Consider the following 24,282-nt stretch of genomic DNA (forward strand, 5'->3'; position numbering starts at 1 on the left):
GAGTAGATCTAAAGTCCAAGTCTCATATGGTTATAAACTAGCCTGTTTTCCAAGTCTCCTTTTATACATACCTTAATTTAGCAATGTTTTTAACTCTGTTTAGCTTTTATTGTTCTCTTTTAAGTGTTAGCTTTCTTAATACAATTGAAATGTGGTCAGAGTACTTGGGAAGCATTTTGCTGATTGTGGTAAGGAAGTTTGGAGAGAAAGTCAGAAAAAGGAACTTGTGCATGAAAATGCAGGAAAAGGAGCCTTCCTGATGGCTCAGTGATAGAGAATCCGCCTGCCAATGCAGGAGACATAAGTTCAATCCCTGATCTGAAAATATCCCACATGGCTTGGACCAACTAAGCCTGTGCTCTAGAGCCCAGGAGCCCCAACTACTGAGCCCACAATTACTGAAGCCTGCATGCCGTATTGCCTGTGTTCTGTAACAAGAGAAGCCACAGCAAATGAGAAACCTTCAAACTGCAGCTAGAGAGCAGCCTCTACTCACTGCAACTAGAGAAAAGCTCACACAGCAAGAAAGACCCAGCACAGCCAAAAATAAACAAAATTATTTTTTTAAAAAATGCAGGAAGAACAACAGGGCATGTCTCACATTTCATCAAGTCCTAAAGATGCCATAGATTGACAAAGAGAAAACACTTTGTTAATTTTAAAGACATCCCAACTTCAGACATGTGAAAGTGAAAAAAAAAAAAAAAAAAAAAACAGATGTGTTACAAAATGGTTCTTTTTCAGAATTCAAGGGTTGTCCTAAGATTGATCCTTTACTGGTACCTGAACAAAGACCTTTGGAAAATCTCAATAATTGTATTTGATTGATAATTCCATCACAAATTTGGCAAAGAGTCTAGGTTACAGATTAAATTCTTAAAATTCTTACCTACTCAGTAGGTGCTGTTTACTTTCTATATGGATTGTTTAAGATCTTAAGGTCAAAATACTGGTGAATATATATGATCACTACTTGCAGTTACACTTCTAAATTATAATCTTTTAACCCACTGACAGCCAGAGTTAGGGGATAAAAAGAAACAGGGTACTTCCCTGGTGATCCAGTGGTTAAGAATCTGCCCACCAATGCAGGGGACAGGGATTGATCCCTGGTCTGGGAAGATTCCACATGCTGAGGGGCAGTTAAGCACGTATACCACAACTACTGAAGTCCACTCTCTCTCAACAAGTCCACTCTCTCTCTGCAACAAGAAAAGCCACCACCACGAGAAGCCCGCGCACCACAACTAGAGAAAGACTGGGCAGCAACAAAGACCCAGCACAGCCAGGAAGAAATTGGGAAGTTCATCTACAGCTTCATGACCTTTCTTACTGTACTTCTATTGGCAAAAAAGGGTCATGACTGAGCATGAAGGCAAGGTAGGTAATGAGAGCCAGGGAAAGTCCAAAGCAACATGCCCAAGGTAGTTTTGAGAGTAAAACTGGCATTGGAGTGGTACCTGAGAGTAGGTGATACTGACAAGCAGGTTCAAGACATAGAGCTGGGAAAAGCTAATACACAGGGAGTGTGCGGCAGCTGATTGCAGCCGCTACAGAAATCATTCAGGGTTTGGTCAGCTAAGCAAAAGGGTAAGGGGAAAGGACTAGAAAATGTGCTGTGTTGAACATCTCTCTGGACAGCATTAAAATGCTAGAGATTTTTACATTTATAAAACCACAGCAATGAAGAGAACAAGAGAAAAACCACCAGTAAACAGGAGGTCTCGATGAAAATTTGAAATATGAAGGACAACTATTGTATCAGAGCAGAAGCAGGGGCCATTTATACTGCTTACATTAAGGACAAAAAGGAACCAGTTTGGCTGCAGGTTCAGAAATGCATAATACTATAAACATGAGACATGAAAGGGAAAGCAGTGAACTTAATGTTCAGTTGTATTCAAGACATTCCCCTCATTCCAAACACAATTCTCCCCTAAGACATGTGCACTGTCAACCAGGGACCTACCCTCCAGCAAAAGATGAGAAATTTCTTCTCTGTAGAAATCAAATGGCCCTTAGGGACAGACCTGCATTCTGCTTTTTTGAGTCCAATAGGAAACAGTTATCTTCTAGCTCCAATACATTTATAACAGAGCTTCAAAATGCATGAAATAAAAACAAAATTGAAATAGCTGTAGGCAAATTATCAATCTCAACACTTGGGTAATTGATAGCACAAATGGACAGAAAATCAGGTAAGATACATAAGATTATCAACTAACTTGATTAACATTTATAGACTACTCCAACAACAGCATAATACACATTCTTTCCAAGTACACATGTTATGGGCAAAAAAAATAGTTGCAAACAATTTAAAAGAATGGAAATCATACAAGATACATTGACCAGAATAGAATTGAATTAGAAATTACTAACATATCTATAGAGTCACCAAACATTTGGAAGTTACTGACTTCTAAATAAGCCATGGGATAAAGAGAAAATAACAATGAAAATCTAAAAATATTTTGAATGAATATAACAATGTGTGGAGTGTGGCTAAAGTAGCATAAAATTTTATTAATTATGCCAATAAATCCAACAACTTAGTTGAAACAGAAAAAGTTGTTGAAAGGTACAAACTACCAAAGCTCACTCAAGAAGAAAGAGAAAATTGAATAGCCCTATTAAACTAACAATTTGTAGCTGACAACCTTCCCACATACAGGCCAGATGGTACAAGTGAATTCTACCAAACATTTATGGAAGACACAGTAACAATTCTATATGAACTCTTCTAGGAATAAACCCATTCCAACTTATTTTAGGAGCCAACATTGCCTACATACCAAAACCAAAGAGGTCTGCAAGACCACAGTCTTGCATCCCCTAGAAACCTGAACTGAATTCTCCTTCAGCACAAAGTGCTGCTTCCCTGAGGAGCAATTGCAGGCAGCTGGTTGCACCCATTTCCCATAGTCACTGAAAGATTATTTACTGTGACACCCACAGGAAGATTAGGAAACTTTTTTTTTTAGGATTCTTACTGTCTCATGAGAAATTAGCATGATGATTTCTTTAAGGGCCAACACAAATCATGTAACAATATTTGCATTTTTGCTATGGCTATGAGAAAACAAACTGGGTCAACAATAGCACAGAACAGTAACAGCATAGAACCTGCATATTTCTGCATATTATTTCATCCTGGTACTGATGTGTTCCTGTATATTACCCTTGAAGTTGGTTTTCATCTATTTCTGTATTTCCATTCTAACTTACTAACCCTAAAAAGTCTCATATAAGACACTAAACGAAGGAGGGAAAGAATAACTCACTTGATATCTGTTATTTTCTGTGGGATCAAGGACACTACATGTAGAGAACTACAAGAGTAGGGCTGGAGGAGAAAGAATAGATCACAAGAGATCTGCTGTGTCTGAAAATCTGACTATTGGCTAGGCTGCTAAGAATGGGGTGGCCTGGACATTCATCCTCTGGGGCTGAGTTTTCTTCATCTTTCGTGCTAGGCAGAAGCAAGTAATCCAGGAAACTCTTTCCTTCACTCACTTCCTGTGATTGTGAAGTGAGGATGAAGGAAGCACACACAGCTCTCAATGCTCCATGTGATAAGGGGCATGTTGTGAGGCCTCCTCAGGAACTGGAAAGAGTGGAGAATCTGAAATAAGTCAAAGGCTTTTAGGAATGTCTGAGATAACATTTTCTTAGTGGTACGTGGTATATCTTTCCATCATACTATGCTCCTTCAAACCCTCAAAAGTGTAATGTCCTGGGCAAATTTGCCCCTTGCCTTAGCCCAGCTCATCTCTTCTCTCCAGTTCAAACAAGTTGTCACAGTCTGAAGAGAGGTTTGCAGAACACAAGGGTTACTTTGTGCTATCAGCCGTGCAAATGTAGGATCTGTTCTTTCTTGGCCTTGTTCTTTATGGGTTCTGCGGTCCTGGTGGGAGGTCTCCGCTCAGATGAGCCACTTTCCAGGTGAGATTCCTCTTAACCTTACAAGATCGGCTTTGTTCCTGGGAACCAGGAGCTGAACCTAGGGGACAAAATCATTTTAGTTGGAACCTACATGAGGATTCCAACTTCCAGAGCCCCCAAATCTCAGGTAGGTCTTTCAATAAACTCAAATCAGGACTTCTGAAAAAACACAGGTTGGACACATCAGGCCAGGCCCATAACTCATTACGAATTGTGATCCCAGAGCCCTTAAGGAACACCAAGAAACCCAGAAATACAAGTGTCCCGTGGTGAGAGTCCACGTTATACTGCAAGCGATGTCTTCTGGCTCAGTGCAGGGACGGATACAACGCCAGACTAGGCAGACGGTTTTGTGCGGAGGAAGCTAACGTGGATGTGCATCCTAGCGCCGCCTCCCGCCGCCGGTGCGGTTTTGAGGCACTAGCTGGCCTCTCTGAATCTGTTTCCTGACCTATTAGAGTGGACGGGCGAGGACTCCCTGCGGTCTTCACGGATTACGCAATGGCCTCAGAGCAGTGGCCGCCAGCAATACATTGGCTTTCCCTGTGACTCGAAGGCGCCGATAGGACCTCAAGAACGGGACCGAACCTTTCACTCTCCCAGTGCTCCCGCCGGCAGTAAGAGAGGGCCGAAGCAAGCCCTCACGCAAGCTCGACCTGCCGTTCGCACCGGCCACGCCCCAAGAACGCTTCAGTCCCGCCGCACCCGACTGAGGCTGCGCGCCAGGTGGCGCATGCGCCAGAGCGCCTGTCCGACTTGAAGGGCAATTCCACATCTGGCCTACAGGCGGTATCCTGGCCACAAACTGGCAGTAAGACCTAAACCGTCGGTGAGAGTGTGGAAGGGGATGTGCGGTGGCTGTTCCGCTAGCTGGGATCCTGACGCAAGGGGAAGAGATGATGGGAGAAGAGACCTAGAGTGCATGAAAACCTGTTGACAATAGGGCTTCTCCCAGGAGGCACAGCAGCTCGGTGTGGTGGTGTTGGCAATTGTAGTAATCATGATAAAATGATACCAGCTTCTCAGAATTACTAGTGAGAAATGGAACACTGCCTGCCATATCAGTAAACAAAGGATGTCATAGTCATCAGTGGTTGTGGCCACCTTTGAGGATGAATTGGTGAGCCCTAAGGGAACTCAGATGGAGAAGACAATGGCACCCCACTCCAGCACTCTTGCCTGGAAAAATCCCATGGATGCAGGAGCCTGGTAGGCTGCAGTCCATAGGATCGCTAGGAGTCGGAAACGACTGAGCGACTTCACTTTCACGCACTGGAGAAGGAAATGGCAACCCACTCCGGTGTTCTTGTCTTGAGAATCCCAGGGATGGGGGAGCCTGGTGTGCTGCCTTCTGGCAGCCTTCAGATTGCAACCACTCCCCATGGTGCGCCCTGAGGAAGCTCAGGATATTGGCCATAGCTGAGGTGCATATCAAAGGATTGGTTTGAGTCCAGACTTGTGTATCTTCCCATGCGTAGAAAAGCGCTAAATTCCTTGAGATGTTTGGTTTTCCTCTAATTTACAATAATTTTGTGTCATTCAGACTATCTACCCTTTGTTGCAAAACCCCTGTATATCCTAGCTAACCCGTCGCCTCCTTGGAGCAATTTTCCCAAGGTTACTTGAGAGGCCGCCTCTGAAGCCTGAAGTCCTAATGTCTGTTGTATAAAACAACTCTCCAACATTTAGGTTGTACATTCTTTTTCGGTTGACATTGGCAATACACAAAATTGTTAGAGTGAAAATGCACACCAACGGAAAAAAAGTATCATCTCTCTTAGATAACGTGCACAACCATTTGACGTTTTACTCAAATGGAATTTTCAAGCCATAAGAATTTCAGTAAGCAATATAAACATTTTCTTGGTCAATAGATTTCCCAATATATTTTAAATTGTCCAAATATTTCGACAATTTCAAACAAAATTTCTAAGAGTCAGTGAGCAGGCATACTTCATCTGAAATCAACAGATGCTAGTATCTTTCCATGGCTTTATCTAGATGGCTTTATCTTTAGCCAAGCTATTATCTATCAATGCAACTACACAACGCATCAGAATTAAATTTTATTACAAACATGATTCTGTTCCAGTTACTAGCTTTTAGAAATGTTTTACAGCACAAGCATTACCACTCCTAAATGAGTATTTCAGTTAGTTGATTTTTTTTTTTAAACTTTTTGGATTATAACAACACTGAGTATTAAAATAGCAGTACAATTCCTGTTGCCCACCCACAACCCTGGACTGACTCTCAGAAGCCTTGGAAGGCAGGTGGGAGCCACAGCAGGTTCAATAGCTTCGTTTTCCTGTCTCACTGACAGAGACCCTTGGCTATCACTGTGCTGCTAATAGAATAAGTACTTGTCACCAGATGACCATGCCTTTTATACAAAACCAAATTACTTTCCCTCACACCTGATGCCTCTCTGGGCTCTGAACTGCTCTCTGTCATCCAGCATGCTGGCATTCTAGACAGACTTATAGTGATGTGGCAGATGGTGGAAGTAACTTAAGATTTGATTTAACTCACTCCTTTGTTCATTGAAAGGAGTCTGAAATTTTGAGCTCCTGAGAGCCTGACCACAACCATGGAATGAATGTGTGACCAGAATGTGGCTTTGACACCAAGTGCTGCTGCTGCCCCTTTGTGATTGGCTTCTCACTGATTTGACCAGAAATAATGGATAATGTGAATTTTTGTTAACTGTTCAATTGTAGAAAGATAGAATATGTTATCGCCCTTTGTTAGGCAGACATGAACTTTTCCTGCACGAAGCCTTGCTTGTAGAGGATGCCCTTACAATAAGGCAAGAAAAAGCATAGTAATTTGTGCTTGGAGAGCTCACTATTTTTATCTTATCAATACAGAAGAAATAATTTCTGCATAACTTGATTCTTCTATCTAGTACTTGTATTATAGGTAACCAACACTGATAACTTTGTAGTGATGACTACCAAAGAAATGCATAGTAAAACAACCTTTTATTTCCAAATTACAAAAGAGCCAGCCATTGACGCTGCTATGTGAGTTCCATGCTCAAGAGCCATTGTAAGAGATTAAGGGGTTTTAGGTTTTGGGGTTTTGTTTTGGTTTTGCATTTTTGTTGTTGTTAGGTGTTTTTGTTTTTTTTTTTTTTTTAGTTTCTTTCCTTTTTCTTTCTCTCTCTCTTTCTTTTTTCTTTTTTGGATAAAACACACACAGCTGTTAGTATAAAATTATAGGGAGCATGTTCCAGAGTGCTCAGCAGTTGTGGTTAACTGCCAAGCCCTGGTTGCCTCTTGCTAGGCAATGGAAGGAACCTTCTGTTCATGATGGTGTGGATGATGTGTGTGTGCAAGCGTGTGTGTGTGCATTCATGCCTTAATTCGGGTTACTGCTCAACTTTAGTTCTTGACCTAGTCTGCACTGTCATCTAGATTGTATTGTACATCTCGATCTGAACTTCATCCTGGCAAAAACAAAGTTGCAGGCACAACAGTTTGAGAATGCATTCTTCCAGCAGAGTGTTGGATCAGGTTGACCCTGAGCCTTCTTTGGACTTTATTTGGAACTAGGCATGGAAAGCAAAAGTGGACTGTCCTAAGGAAAGACATCAACAAGGAAGAGAAGAGAGCCAAGTGCTAGCATGTCTTTGGCCTCTGCGTATCTGTGCACACTGTATGTCGTTCATAATAGCTTGTCTACAACTTGACTAGGTTGGAGTTCTGCTAATAGTGGCAATCTTGACATTTCTTGGTCAGAATTTAGAGAGATGTAAGACTTCCAATTAATGTCTTATTTACTTCTTTATGTTGATTAGCCTTTGATACATGTGCTGAATCAGAAACCTAAATAAAGATAATTTTTAAAAAATAAAAAAAATAAAAATAAAAATAAAATAAAATAGCAGTACAAGTCGGCAGATCATTTACAAAACTTTCAAAGCACATACACAACATACATATGAAACTGACACATGATAAATTTTGTGTTAAAGGTGACTGCATATAGTAATATCAAACACTGCCCTCACTTTGCTGTTCAAGAGTGTTTTGAAATTCTATGACTCCCAGCCATTTTTAAAAATTTTAAGATTGCACTAGTTTAAATGTCGTGCATAATATACAACTTTCAAATATTTATTCATATTATTTTAAATTCACATAATTTATTTTCCCATAAAATGCAACAGCACTGTCCTCAAAAGGCAATCCTTTGCAGGGCTCAGAGGTGGATGAATTTCATCTGACAGAGTTTGGTATCTAACCATTTCATCCTCTACCACCCCCTTCTTTTGCTTCCAATTTTTTCCAGCATCAGGGTCTTTTCCAGTGAGTCAGGTCTTCACATCAGGTGGCCAAAGTATTGGAGCTTTAGCTTCAGCATCAGTCCTTCCAGTGAATATTCAGGGTTGATTTCCTTTAGGATTGACTGATTTGATCTCCTTGCATTCCAAGGGACTCTCAAGAGTCTTCTCCAGGGTCACAGTTTGAAAGCATCAATTCTTCACTGCTCAGCCTCCTTTATGGTCCAGCTCTCACTTCTGTACCTGACTACTCGGAAAATAGCCTTGACTATACAGACTTTTGTCAGCAAAGTAATATCTCTGCTTTTTAATACACTGTCTAGATTTGTCATAGCTTTCCTTCCAAGGAGTGTCTTTTAATTTCATGGCTGTAGTCACCATCCACAGTGATTTTGGAACCCAAGAAAATAACATGTCATTGCTTCCAATTTTTCCCCTTCTATTTGTGATAAAGTGATGGGAACAGATGCAATGACCTTACTTTTTTGAATGTTGAGTTTCAAGCCAGCTTTTTCACTCTCCTCTTTCACCTCCAAGAGGCTCTTTAGTTCTTTACTTTCTGCCATTAGGGTAATTTTAAAATGTTTAGCCTATTTAAAACTTTTGTTTACAGTCAATTTTAAGTATGCAGTTTCTTAGCCAGTAAAAATTTTTTAAAGTATTTTTAATGTGCTAGAAGATGGTTTCATGTACTTTCCATCAAATATAATCAATGATTTAATTACCAAAAAATATTTTATTTGTGAACAATGTGACAGAATGCTGATACTAACTTTGTACAGTTTTACTATTTGGAAAATTTTACAAATTCAAAATAATAATATGTTCATTTTTTATTCTTTCCAAAATTTCAATTTAAAAGAGTATTACTGCTTTAAAATTTCAAAACATATTATCTGCACTTATAACATTTTCAAATTTGTCTGTAAGAGCTTGGTGCTTTGAAAAGGAAGAGGAATAGTGGCTGTGAGGAAAGAAAAGGAAGGAAGAGAGTATTCTTTTTTTGTTGGAGTAGTCTTACAGTAAAAAGATTGGTAAAATTAAGAGAAATAATGGAAATTAATTACTTACCTATATAAGAAGTTCCTGCTGCTTTAGCACAATCTGGTGGTGATTAATTTTAGGTACCATTAATATCAGAAATATTAATAAAATTTTCTAGTTACTTTAACTCCATTTTAATTCAGCAATGTAAATATACACATTCATGGCCAACTATTTAAAAAAGCATGTATCTTATAAAAAAAAAAGGCATTTCCAAAAAAGGAGTTAGCCAAAAACAATAGCAAAATTACATGATTACAGTAGGCTGAATCTGCACATATCCCTTAAACATTGGAAAATAATTACACACACATCCTTGTCAAATTATTTTATAAAATCTAATATTGGTACTCTAGTGAACATAAGCATATCTGTGATTGACTGCTCAGACAGCATAAACACTGTTTTCACTTAAGCATCTTTTCCCTGGTCACAATTCTTTAGCTTTTAGTTTCTTGTTCAGTTATTTAAGAATGGCGACCGGTTACACACCTAGCCACTGGTTATTGATATAAGCTCTCATTCTTCATAACAGAGTATTTGTATATACTGTTAAATTGGATGGCATTTAATACATGGTATGGAGAAGGAAATGGCAACTCACTCCAGTATTCTTGCCTGGAGAATCCCATGGACAAAGGAGCCTGGTGGGCTATAGTCCATGGGGTCGCAGAGAGTCGGACACAACTGAGCGACTAACACATCCCATGTACTGAGGTTTATTAAGAAAGGTGTGGAAAAAAAAAAAAAAGGTGTGAAATCAGATTATCCTAATATTTAAAGTATTAACAATGACACTCTTTTAGAAACAAAATGGTTTTGCTATAGCTCCTTTCACTGTTTCATACTTTTCCTCCCTATATTAGGAAGTATATACGTGAGAACTTAGCAGACACCGAACTTCCCAGTATATTCAGGAAGATATCTGAATGTGTTTGGTGTAAAACAGTATAGGCAGCTAAATCCTAGAGCTCAGAAGGTAGGTACAAAGATGTGTTTTATACATTTGTGCTACAGGAGTTTATAATTCATTTCTCTTCCTCACCCATTCTATAATATTTATTATAAACACTGACTCCCATGTGCTCCCTAGGCTCGTCTGAAGCACAGAACACAGTAAATTATTTGAGTGATTATTTTCTCCATTCTCCTAAGGATGGTACAAAATCAGTACCATTCTAGATGCCATAGGGAATTAGGGCTTAATTCTTTCCTGGAAACCTAATTGAGAAAGCTTGCAACAGACACTAGCAAATGTCCTTTTCTTCCCTATGTCTTCCTCCCCAGAATACTCTACCCTCAGACCAAGGGTCATTTACATAATGGCAGACTTTGTCCTGCATTACCATCCACAGAGGAAAGTTGTTTGAAAACTTCAAACAACTTCATATATTTAAATCTTAGGCTAGTCCTCTTAAGCTGTATTTTTCTCTACAGTCCCGACCTTTGCCAAGTTCAGTACGTAACAAGTCATTTTTTAGTGATTCTTTTACTTATTTTCTATCCACAAACTACAAAAATCTTCTTTCTGGAGATCTAGAATACACACTCTTTTTTTTTTTTTTTGCATATTTTGCAAAATACAAAGTAAATATTTAAATTTTGAGTTATAAATTCACGTGAACTGACGATGACAGTTGAGCATTTTGCTCAAAAAGATGGTGTGGATTTTGAAGACCTTTTACACTTATTAAGAAGATAATCAAATGCTAAAAGATGGTATGGTTTAAATGCTAACTGGAAAACTGTTAAGATGTATTTTACTGAGCCATAGCGAGTAACTTAAGAGCATCTCATTCCACACTACATGGGTTGGTCTTTGCAGGCTACACATCTCTGTAGCAACTAGTCAACTGCACTGTTGTACAAAAACAGCCATAAACAATGAGTGTGGCTCTGTTCCAATAAAACTTTTTTTTTATGGACACTGAATTTCATATTAATTTTCATGTGTCTTGAAGCATGCTTTTTTTTTAAACTATTTAAAACTGTGAACAATTCATAGTTGACAAGGCCATGAAAAGCAGGCAGTGGGCTGGATATGGGCATCAGGCTAGAACTCGCCATTATTATACAGGCTTTTATATGTTATGCAAATATTTAAAAATTATAGGTTCCAATTTGAGAGACTTTGGAGACATGATTTTTTTAGATCTCTCATTTTAAAACTTACACCAAACAAGTTCTCTACTTTCTGGATAAATATCTTTACATAAGAGAAAAAATAATTCAGTATACAAACTCCTACTTTAAAAAAACAAAAATCCCAGAAAGCTATAAAATGAATGTTTCACCTTAAAACATAATTAGGAAACATAGTTTTTATTCTATGCAATATAAAACAATATGCATAGATTTGGTACATAATTTTTTAGTTTTTAATTTAGGAAAAAGATATTGAGGAAAAGGTTTATAAATCTCTCTATCCCTTTTATAAAAGTTGCAACTGACACCAGAAATTCCTCACATGTACAACCATCAACTCTGATTACAATATGAATTATACTCAGGATTTGGAATTTACCAGGATGAGTTCTGGATGCTCTTTTAAAAATGTAGTTATATCATAGACCACTATGGCTTCTACAAACTTTGAGATACTTATGAATAGGAAACTCCTGCTTCCATAATATAAGGAAACACGAATATTTTTTCCATAATCATCAAGTATAAAAAAACTTCACAGTCTGATTTACCTTTATCAAAGGTGAAATGATTCACTGCTACATTTCATGGATTATTTTGATGCTCAGTAGTTCCTAAACACAAAATAAATTCCACATGAACTCTTATCTGTTTGGGTTTTCAAAAGCAAGACACCAATACAAAATGTATTGAATTGGCTGGCAGAAGTCCATGGGCTACAGAAAAGGAATTAAATATAAATGTTCACCAACTTTATCCATTCTAATTTTACAACAGCTTCGGGTATTGAGACCTAGTTGGTTTCTTGTATCTATCCATTATGAACATAACTCAGTCTTCTATTTTAAAACTTCTCAGGGTCATTTTTTGCTGGGTATTTAATTGAGCGACGTATAAGATCTTCTCGTCCAACTTCCATCATTTGTTCCTCCCAAGATTTCATTTCGTTATAATAACGAATTTTATCATCTTTAGCAAGTTGAACATATACCTGAGAAAGAGTGTAACTGTTAAAATGATTTCTTTAGAGGAATTTTTGCAATTAATTTCTGGGATGCTCTCCAAAAATATTCTAGAAATTATCTTACTCTTCTATATGTTAAAGGGGGGTTGGAAAGAAATATTCTTGGGAGATAAAAATTAGATGAGAAACACGTAAGAGATAAAGATTTTTAAGTGTTAATGAAGTTGCTACAATTTCAGGGTTTGGAGTGTGGAAAAGCAACAGGGGCAGGGTGTGATCATCACTGGATATGATGACACTAAGTTATGAGCGACACTGTTTTAAATACCAGTTTTATATGGAATCAAAAACTACCAAAAGAAAAAAGCCAAACTGGTTCCAAGAATAGGACAATAATTTAAAAACACTGTGTAATATAGGGTTGTTTTCACATGAATCAAGCCTTGCCCTAATATATTCTCACAGATATTCTAACTAGGCACTTGGGACTAAAACCATACTACTTACTTGCTTTTGAGAATTAGAGAGATTTTTCCAGTTTTCATTTATAGCTTTCAGCTTTACCTGTAAAAACAATATACATTTAAGTACCAGATATAGGGACTTCAGTGATTAAAGAAAGATGCTGTTTTATTATTCATTCCAACAACAAACACTCAGATATCAAGAATCACAGGCAAAGACTCCTCAAAAATCTGAGATATAACTGACATAGAACAATACTTTCAGGTGTACAACGAACGTAATGATTACTGGAAGTCTGTACCTTTTGACCAGCTTTACCCATTTTACCCTCCTACCCCACCCACCAACTCGAGTAATTACCAATGTGTTATTTGTGTCTATGTGCTCTTTTTTTTTTTTACTTAAGTGTTTTAGCACAAGGGTTCCCCTTCTACCGCATCCTCAGTAATACTTGTTTTTTTTATAATAGCCATTCTAACAAATATGAGGTAGTATTTCACTGTAGTTTTGATTTACATTTCCCTGATAATGATGTTGAGCACCTTTTCATATACTTGTTAGCCATCTCTATGTCTTCTTTGGGAAAATATCTATTCAGATCCTTTGCCCATTTTTTTATCAGATTTTTTTTCTTCTGGGGTGGGGGAATGAGTCATATGAGTTCTCTAAATTATTTGCAAATATTTTCTCCCATTTGGTAGGATTACTTTTCATTTTGTTGATGGTTCCTTTGGGCAGATATTTATCTTTTTGAATTCAAAGATATTAATATTCAAATATAAGTTACTCTGTCATAGACTAGCTTCAAATACTGTTTTATTTCCTCTGTGGCTTAAATGCTTACTTAATTCTAATATTTGTGCCACCGTGTTTTAGTTGTTGTCATAGGAACAATACAACACCAATTCTTCTTCTACATAGCTGAACTTAATTATGTGACCCGGAAAAAGTTCTATGACCTCCCTTAGGCATGGGAGGTTCAATCTATAAAATTAAAGGGAGGAATCCTACAGTTGAAGGAGAGGCAGAGAGACAATGAGTACACCTCACACAGCCTGTGGTGTTGCTACCAGACAGCGAAGACTGAAGAGGAAAATGGATGGCTGGAGAATACGGAGCAGAGAAGCAGCAGAGAGATAGGAGGAGAACGTGAGGGAAAGAGGAATATGAAAAGTACCTATTAAAGGCAGGAGGATATCATCAGTGATTTTATGAGTAGAGTTAAAACTATTAGCTTTACTATTCTGACCAGAACTTTCACTGAATTTTGTTTTCCTATCAACAAAAAGTGAGGTACCCAGATAGTATCTGAGCCTGTCTTGAATATTTTAAGCTTACCTTTATAAATACATTTAGTATATTCAGGGATAGTTACTCATTAAATAACTGCTCTCTTAGCTTTGGAAAGAATTGCTTTCATGCTTTTAGTTCTTTCATAATGTATCTTTTTGCTTATGTTTAATCCATAAAGTTTCATATTCAGTGTGTTAAACAATAATTTATGAAGCTGCATGCATAAATAATATTTCATCTAAAAAACTAAGTCATGGAAAAAAAAAATTAAAGGGATGGGAAGGTATTTACTTCTGGTGCTATCTAAAATCACATTAAATGAGCACTCGCACCATGTGAGGACAGTGAGAGAAGGTGCCAGCTATGAACCAGAAGAGGGCCCTCACCATGATGTTGCCTTGATCATGGACTTTTAACCTTCAGAACTGTAAGCAATTCATTTCTGTGAATTTATTTTTTTAAATTAAACAACTAAAATTTCTAAAGGCATAAAAACCACATAGACAAAGATAACAGGAGAAGACACTACCAACACAGCATTTGGAGAGCAGAAAAGCAGAGCTAATCCCAAGTTGTAAGTGCGGAAAGTGTTAGTTGCTCAGTCGTGTCTGACTCTGCAACCCTATGGACCAAAGCCTTTCAGGCTCCTCTGTCCATGGGATTCCCCAGGCAAGAATAATGGGGTAGGCAGCCATTCCTTTCCCCAGGGGATTCTTCCTGACCCAGGGATTTAACCCGGCTCTCCTCTCCAGGCAGATTCTTAACCGGCTGAGCCACTGAGCTTCCCAGATGGGGCTAGTGGTAAAGAATCCACCTGCCAATGCAGGAGATTTAAGAGATACTGGTTTGATTCACGGGTCAGGAAGATACCCTGGAGGAAGTCATGGCAACCCACTCCAGTATTCTTGCCTGGAGAATCCCATGGACAGAAGAGCCTGGAAGGCTACGGTCCATAGGGTCACAAAGAGTCAGATATGACTGAAGCAAATTAGCATGCATGCATAATAGCATTAAGTACTCAATACTGATCTAACCAAAATTATGGTAACTATCTTGGGAGGTAGGTTGATAGAAAAGTGAACAGTGGAATGAGATAGAGATAAATGTTCATCTTACATAGTGAGAGATAATGCCTAAAATATAGGTAATGCTTAGAATTTTAAAAAAATCAGGAAGTAACAATATAAGAACATTATTTAGAGATATGGAGGTAAATACCACAAGAATCAACTAAAATAGAATGTATCTGCTTCTGGAGCAAAGAATATGACAGCACAGTAAAACTTGTATCTTTCATAACAAGCCTTATTTTCATTCTTTAAAACTATGAGTATGTACTTTTTTACATGAATAAAAATGATAAAATTAAACTAATTTTAATTTTCAGGGATAAAGGCCAGCCATGAAGCTTCTGAGGTGATTCCAAGATGCAGTCAGAGTTGAGAAGTACTGACTCAGAAGGATTCTCTAACACAAAACCTTCTTATACTAATAAAACTAAATCCAAGGTAAGTTTGTGACTGAACAAATTCCAACTAAAAAAATAAAAAGGCTTGCTGTTTTAGTAATGTAGGGCCATGGAAGCTAAATTTAAAATCCAGGGCTTCTCTGGTGGCTCAGTGGTAAGAATCTGCCTGCCAATGCAGGAGACATGGGTTTAACCCCTGATCCGAGAAGGTCCCCTTTTTGTTTTTCAGAAGTAACCTAAAATTTCCTACAACACTAAATAAAATGGTACTACTTTTAAAAGAAAAATAAAATCCCCAGGGAAGTAATCAGTGAAATCATATATAGCCAGAAAAATACTTACATATACACATCATTTAATCATATGTCCAACAGGATTTGTGATCCTACAGATCTAAATAACCCAAAGAATCAGAGTGGCAAAAACCTTCATCTCACTTTGACAAGAATTAGGAATCTGAGCAGACTTCTCTTACCAAGGCATATTACAAGAGGAATAATACAACTGACAATCTGGAGCCTCTAAAAAGGAAATAAAGGAAAGACTAAGCCACAGCAAGAATGACAAGCTTTTTTCTTCTTTCCGCAGTCATAGATGCCATTCATATGTGTAATATAATACATCCCCATGGGTATAACCAACAATTTTTAAAGGACGTAACATGAGGCTGCAGGTTACACTCAGACCCCAGCATGAAACATTACGCCTCTGCTCTCATTCTTCCCCAGTGACTGTAAAAATACTCAGAACTGCCGGGTAAGAGAAGTCTCCAGAACTTGAATGCGCCTATAAAGGTGAAAATTTTGTTTTTTAATTTAAAAAGTTGACTATGTATATACATAGATGAATATGTATATATACACATTCAAATTTTAAACATTTTATGTGTTAAGAAAAAGGATTTTTAGGTCTTACTTATATAAACTATTTTATAGTAATTTACCACTTTTTTTCACCATTTGACAGGTTGCACCCCGAAAGTTTCCTGTCTATGTTATATTAAAAATTAGAATAAACATCTTTTAAACACACAGAGTTCTGTTTTACCTGTGATGTGCCATCCCTAGCTTCCTGAAAACGTTCAGCTATAAAAATGTTATAAGCTGAGCGAGGTCTTTTCGGTTTTCCAAGCATTGTTAACTCCTGAGTAAAAAAAATGAAAGATGAGATAAAGTTTTAAACTTTATGATACTTAACTTTACCTAGAGAAACTTCATTCACTACCATGAATTACAGAATGTTCTTTAAAATGAATGTTATGAGTATGCGATTTGTTCCCTCTTGGGGTCACAATTTTTGATAATACTGTTTTGAAAATTCTAATAGATTTTATGAGTTACTTTTCATATAGAAACATTTCCTTTACATATTATTTTCATGGTCTCCATGAACTGAATAAATGAGCAGTATGTACAAAATCTTTTTAAACATTAAAAAAAAAAAGTTTTATCCTTGTAAGGCACCACTTCTCCTTGGACAAAGCATTACGTACCTCCACTTGACAACTCAAGAACATTAGGGTATTTGCTGCATAATCTAATGAAGGACACTGCATCATCCTAACCTACTGAGCTTCTGAACTTAGACAGAAATTTATAAAATGACGGGGATTTTAATGGCAATTTGGTTTACAGTCAATAACAAACCCAACTTTCATTCATAAGTAGGGCTCCTCTGATTTACATATAGAGATCACTTTCTTGGCCCTGAGCCTCTCAGGAAAGGAGGCATTTTACAACTTAACTCTGCATTTCCCCTTTTGTTTCCAGAGCTACCACCGCTAGGGATTTCTTCTAGGTGCTTTACTTGCAACTTACTGGTCCCCACACCTCTCACCTAATCTGTAAGTAGCTGGAACTGGGACTCCAATGGGAAGAAAAATTCCAACAGGGAGAGCAAATGGAAGTCTTAGGGAAAAATCACTCAGACTTTCAAGTTTCTGGTTCTACATGTAAGGAGTTTGGAAGTCATCACTCCATCCTAATAAGGATAAAGCTGATCAGACTGCAAAATCAACAACTCTCTTGGATCCATAGAAGAGGGGACACAGGGCGAATTGCTGCTCCCAAGATTGGAGAGAGACACAGACAGGTGAACACAAGGAGTCGAGACTTACTGGAACAGATAGAGGAATGGAAACCAGTGGTGTGCAAGAAACTGAACCACAGCTGACTAACTGCTGGAAGCTCCATGTGGACAACTCTGAGAGTTACTACCACTCATAGGAAAGCCTCATAATATTGTGAGGTTTTTCTCCAGGAACTTGACCAGATTCCCACAGTAAATATCAAGGGAAAAAACCCCTCTTGCTTCCAGAAGAAAAGGAATCATTTCAAAATGCCAGAGTACTTTATTATTCTTAACAAGGCCTTCCCTCAAGGGAAACTAGTTAATCAGAACTTAATCTGCTAGGACTTCCCTGGTGGTTTACCCATTAAGACTGTGCTCCCAATGCAGGGGGCTGGGGTTCAATCTATGGTTGGGGAACTAGATCCCATGTGCTGCAACTAATGATCTGGTGCAGTCAAATAAAAAATAAACACATAAACATTAAGAACCTAACCTGCTGTTATACTAACAGAGCTTAAAAGACTTCAATGAAAGGAAATACTAGACTACAGCTTACTTTAGCCATCCTGCACAACCTAAGAGCAAAGCCACAGGCTCATTAAAGGTTTTTTTGTGTTTTAATTGCTAACTCATATCTGACTCTTTTGCAACCCCATGGACTGTAGCCCACCAGGCTCCTCTGTCTATGGGATTTCCCAGGCAAGAATACTAGAGTGGGTAGCCATTTCCTTCTCCACGGGATCTTCCCGACTGATCTTCTGCATTGGCAGGTGGATTCTTTACCACTGAGTCACCAAGGAAGCCCTTATTAATGGACCAAGACCTAATCATAAGACTGTAGGATGCTTCCCCTGCCCCATGCCTTACCACATTACGAAGGCCCATATACAGTAGTTCCTTTTACCCAGCACATCATATGCCTAACTATCAAGAAAAAAATCCCAAGGCGTACTAAAAGACAAAAAGCCTAAAGTAAAGAAACAAAACAAGCATCAGAACAGGCAGGGATACAAAATTATCAGACCAGGATTTTAAAACAACTGTGACTGATATGGTAAGGATTCTAGACAGCCTGCAAGAATAGGCACTGTAAGCAGAGAGGGAAAATCACAAGAAAGAACTGAAAAGAAGTGCTAGAGATAAAGGGAATTCCCTGGCAGTCCAGTGGTTAGGACTCCAAGCTTCCACTGCAGGGGGCACACATTCAATCCCTGGTCAAGGGACTAAGACCCCAAAAGCCACACAGCATGGCTGAAAAAAAAATCCTCGAAAATCCGAAAGTAAAGAGAACAGAGACCGAAGAGGAAAAAAAAAGACCAACCAACCACTATGGGACAACTACAATATGTATAGTACTCTCATGCAAGACAAACGCTGGGCTGGATGAAGCACAAACTGGAATCAAGATTGCTGGAAGAAGTATCAATAACCTCAGATATGCCAATGACACCACCCTTATGGCAGAAAGTAAAGAACTAAAGAGCCTCTTGATGAAAGTGAAAGAGGAGAGGGAAAAAGTTGACTTAAAACTCAACATTCAGAAAACTAAGATCATGGCATCTGATCCCATCACTTCATGGCAAATAGATGGGGAAACAGTGACAAACTTTATTTTTGGGGGCTCCAAAATCACTGCAGATGGTGACTGTAGCCATGAAATTAAAAGATAGTTGCTCCTTGGAAGAAAAGTTATGACCAACCTAGAGAGCATATTAAAAAGCAGAGACATTACTTTCCCAACAAAGGTCTATCTAGTCAAAGCTACGGTTTTTCCAGTGGTCATGTATGGATGTGAGTTGGACTATAAAGAAAGCTGAGCACCGAAGAACTGATGTCTTGAACTGTGGTGTTGGAGAAGACTCTTGAGAGTCCCTTGGACTGCAAGGAGAGCCAACCAGTCCATCCTAAAGGAAATCAGTACTGAATATTCATTGGAAAGACTGATGCCGAAGCTGAAACTCCAATACTTTGGCCATCTGGTATGAAGAAGTGACTCATTAGAAAAGACCCTAATTGAAGGTAGGAGGAGAAGGGGATGACAGAGGATGAAATGGTTGGATGGCAACACCAACTCAATGGCCATGAGTCTGAGTAACCTCCAGGAGTTGGTATTGGACAGGGAGGCCTGGCGTGCTGCATTCCATGGGGTTGCAAAGAGCTGGATACAACTGAGCAACCGAACTGAACTGGAATAGAGGAGAACAGAGAAAGGAACAGAAATACCTGAATAAGAAACTCCTTATATCTACTCAATCCTCATTTCTGGTCCTCCCCACTCAAAGTACTAGTGGGCTGCATTAAAGTGCAAGGAAGAGCTCAGGAGACAGAGTAAATCCTAATTTTCCACCCTCCAAATACCATCCCTATCTTTTCTGGCTTCCTTTTTACTAATTGGATTAGCAGTCTTAGATTACTATCATTGACTTGAAATTGGGTGAGTCCTCAACCCAAGAGATAGGAGTGCTTAAGACACAGGGATCAGGAAGAGAGATCCCATCACTTCACATTAAAGGCTGGAATCTACTTTTCCAGAGAAGTAAGTTTTTGCTCTGATGACCATTTTCTGTGGTATATATACTGGATCAGCAAGTTCACCACCTCACACCTAATACTATGGAAAGATGTAGTCTGTCAAACAACAGAATTTATATGAACTAATACCTTAAACTGGAAGCCACTAATTTTGAACCATGTGGGATTTTTGATGAGGAAAAATCGAATTTCATCCTAAAGGCACTTTAACTTTATTAGCTACAATAGGCACTTTTAAAACATTGATAAGTTAATGAATTCAGTCTATTCTGCAATATTCAGAATCAAATTCACCATCATCTATAGAACAATTCAAATCAGTAAGTTACTCTAGAAAAGACCCACAAGCAAGACTTTTGCTATTCCTGATTTTCCTGTTTCATAACTCTGTTCCTACAGCTTTCACACCAGTCCTAATTATGTATTTCGAACTCAGACACATCCAAAAGGAGCAAAAACGGTTTACAATATACTCAAAGGCAAGTGGTCCTAGTGGCAGAAGGAAACTATCCTATTTTTTCCTAACTGAAGTACATTCTCTACCATATCATCAAAATAAGGGGGAAAAAACCAAACCTGTATTTACAGATATATAAATTTCAGTTTTTTGCCAAAGGAAAAGACTATTTCAACCATACTCACTCTCTTTTTTATTAACGCTTTCTTTTTTAAACGTTTCTGCATGATTTCTTTTTCCAAAGATACCATTTGACTTGGAGTTAGTTGTTCTTGAATTCTGTTTATCTCTTCCTTGTATGCCTGCCAGTCTGCCCTGTAAGCATCTTCATATATCTATAAATATAAAACCCAAATAAGAAGTTAATAAACTGCTGCTGGCTAATTAAACATAGCACACCTGACAGGGAAGGACAACTGCATAACTTCAGGAAACTGACTGAACCACCAAGTGGAAAATGTACTCTGAAATCCCACTTACAAATCACGTGTTCTTCAAATATGCTATCCAAGGTGAAGGTCTAGCAACTGGCCTCCAACTTCAAATTGCTTCAAAAGCCAACCCTCATCACCACTGCCATTTATCCATATTCTCATCATTTATGTGGATGAGAAAGTATGACATTCCTTTGAGTTAACAAATGTAAAAAAAAAAAAAAAAAAACACTCTGGGTCATCTGGCTCCTTAAAGGACATGACAGTTGTCCTTAGCTGCAAAATAACTGGTCAGCAATGCTGAAAATTTATATGCTTACCTTTTTCTCTGATTCAGGAAGTTCCCGCCATAGCTTGGCGATTTTTTTAATTAGTTCTGAATTTTTTGCATCTATGAAATGAAATAAAAATTGATGTCACCATTTTACATCTCAGGATCAATTTCTAAAGACTTTCAGGAAAGTATAATCCATTAGCTCTAAAATTAAGTATTTTTACAGACATTTTCCCATACACAACTTAAAATTTTAAGTCTTTCAGGAATGATCAAGTTCATAAAACCTGACTAAACAACAAAATATAGCCTTGATTCATATAACACCACCCTGTATTTCAATTACAGAAATATTGTTTGCAAACAAGCTAAATTATTCTAAAACCAATTCATTATTCTCCATTTCCTTCCTCATCTTAACTGGAATGACAAGGTATAAATGATTTAACAAACCACTTGTTAGTTTCAACTCCTACATTTTAAAAGATGTGAGTACTGAAGCATGTCTCTTAAACCAGTTCTTTATGTGACTATTACAGCTCATATGATTTTCATAAGTGCCCTGTGATGTAATGCATATGAAAAAGCTTTAGAAATTATAAGACAAGCTCAGCAATTACTAATTTGGTCACTACCTTTACACTATAGCCCCAATAAGGACCCAGTCTTTCTAGAGAGTCAACAAACCTAACTGGAAATCTTTCAGAAATTCAAGAACTGGCTTTCAGTCAAAAACCTCTTAAAATTAACAATAACCTGTATTCAGCTTTAAAGTTTATGCAACACATCCACAGAAATTATTTCACTGCGACTTTATTAATAATTCCCAGTGGCAGCAGTAGGAGCTAAGCAAGAGGTAAAATGACTCGTCAATGGTCCTCTGGGCCAATGGCCACAAGGTCCCAAATTCAGCTTTTTCATCCTCTTTCCTGGGTACTTTCCATTCTACATGCTATTTTTAAAATACCTTTCACTAGTTCTCAATTACATTTAAAGCATTTTTATTTGGTAAAAATTACCTTACTGCTGTGCTTACACTGATTTCTTATGCATGCCTGCTAGGTCGCTTCAGTTGTGTCTGAGTCTGCAAATCCATGGACTGTGGCCTGCCAGACTCCTCTGTCCATAGTTTTCCAGGCAAGAATAGAGGAGTGCGTCACCATTCCCTTTTCCAGGGGATCTTCCCCACCCAGGGATTGAACCCATGACTCCAATATCTCCTGCATTGGCAGGTGGCTTCTTTACCACTAGCGCCACATAGAAAGCCCATGTTATATCTATTTGACAGGCCATCAAACAGAATGGTATGTTTCTGCATTCAACAGATGCCCTGATACTGAAAATCAAGTCTGCAATTTAACTGCTTAGTGGCATCTTTACTACATTAGAGAAGAATATATAACCCAAACTCCTCACCTGGGTTCTGAGCTTTAAATATGGGCAGCTGTTCTTTAGAAAATCGAACGTATGAAGTCATAGGCTTCTTTGGATAACCACTCAAGTTGGATGAAAACCATTTTGGAACATACGCAAAACTACATACAAATAAAAAGAAAATAACCAGTGTTAAAACATTTAAGTACCCATATTCATAATTATGTGAACATAGATGCCAAACAAGGTATCAAGATGCTACATATCTGACACCTAACACCTTCGACAAGAACACTAATGATATTTAAAATCCTGTCCTATCCAGGGGAAAGAGCTTGCAAAACTGAAGTCTCAAAGCCCTAAGCTCCTAGCAAGGGCAGAGAGTGAAGGAAAGCATGTATCTACAGCTCCTGGGCCCTGCCTCAATGCCTAGATGAAGGCAGGAGACTCCTGGAGCGACTTCGCAAGGGGACGCCGAACCGGTGCTCCAAGGTACGAGAGTGAGGAGGGACGGGAGGAGGGGAAAGGTGGCCGGAAGGAAGGCAAGGGGTACTGATGGAGTAAGGCCTGGTCTCAAAGCCACCATCCCCTTGGCAAGGTCGAGGTCGGAATCACAGGGCCAAGTCAGTCCTGACCATTTTAGGGGGGACAGAAAGCGGAGAACAGCGTCTACATTCCAACCCCAAGGCGTCCTGAACCTTTCCGCCTCCTAAGGTGCAGGCGAGCAGGCTTACCTAAAGGGAGAACGCAGTCGACTGCCACAGCCCGCGCAGAGATCCGCTCCCGACTTTCCCAGTGCATTCAGCACGCCCCACACGCCCCGGAGAAGCGCCATTGCATCCGCAGACAAAGCACTGACCAGGCCCCAATTCCCTACAGCGCCCTGGCAAAAGAGAAACCTCAACAAAGCCGACTTAAACCCGCGAGAGAGCCTACCAAATTTACTATCGTGCCCGCCACTCTCGAGGCACTATGGGAAATCGGCTAACTTCCGGTTGAGCTAGGAGGCGGGGCAAGGTAGAAGGCGCAGGCGCGGTAGTGGCTTCCTTGGTGGGCGGGACTACGAAGAAATAGGAGGAGCTCGGAGGCGGAGAAGGGAAACTATAACCCGGCTAGCTTGCGGAGGGACCTGGCCTCGAGGGGGCGAAGCTGAGCCGCCTCTGTCCCAACCCCACCCCCCCCACCCCCCCGCAGCCTGCTCAGCCGCCGGGCCAGGAGGCTGATGGAGGCACGGCGGTGTCCTCACACGGATAGGGCACTGGCTGGCCTGTGACGACTGGAAGGGCTAGTACGTAACAGACAGTTTACGACTAGGACGGTGGTAGCTGTGCCGCCCACGCTGCTCTGAGGTCAGGTTGCTGGGTGCTATGCGCCCAGCAGAGTCCCTCAGTTCAAGTAGGAGCGCATAGTCCACAATTACCGTAGAGGAGGTGGGGTGGATCACGGTTTCTAACCTTAAAATGCACATTCCCGGGCCTTGCCGCAGAGCCTGATTCAGTATGTTTGTGTGGGTCCCATGTCTCAGCTTT

The 24,282-nt window shown here is 39.1% G+C and overlaps 1 protein-coding gene across 1 annotated transcript; it reads right to left on the reverse strand.

The window, feature by feature from the left end:
* Positions 1-9,982: 9,982 nt before the first annotated feature.
* Positions 9,983-23,906, reverse strand: TFAM (transcription factor A, mitochondrial). The gene is made up of 7 exons (XM_043925088.1): positions 23,488-23,906; positions 22,796-22,914; positions 21,426-21,496; positions 20,857-21,006; positions 16,660-16,755; positions 12,894-12,950; positions 9,983-12,413 (listed from the first exon to the last, which is right to left on the reverse strand). The coding sequence occupies exons 1-7, from the start codon at positions 23,586-23,588 to the stop codon at positions 12,267-12,269; spliced, it is 741 nt and encodes a 246-aa protein (XP_043781023.1). The 5' UTR covers positions 23,589-23,906; the 3' UTR covers positions 9,983-12,266.
* Between the last annotated feature and the right edge of the window lie 376 nt (positions 23,907-24,282).

The sequence above is a fragment of the Cervus elaphus genome, chromosome 15 (assembly GCF_910594005.1).
Source record: "Cervus elaphus chromosome 15, mCerEla1.1, whole genome shotgun sequence".
Taxonomy (NCBI): Eukaryota; Metazoa; Chordata; class Mammalia; order Artiodactyla; family Cervidae; genus Cervus; species Cervus elaphus.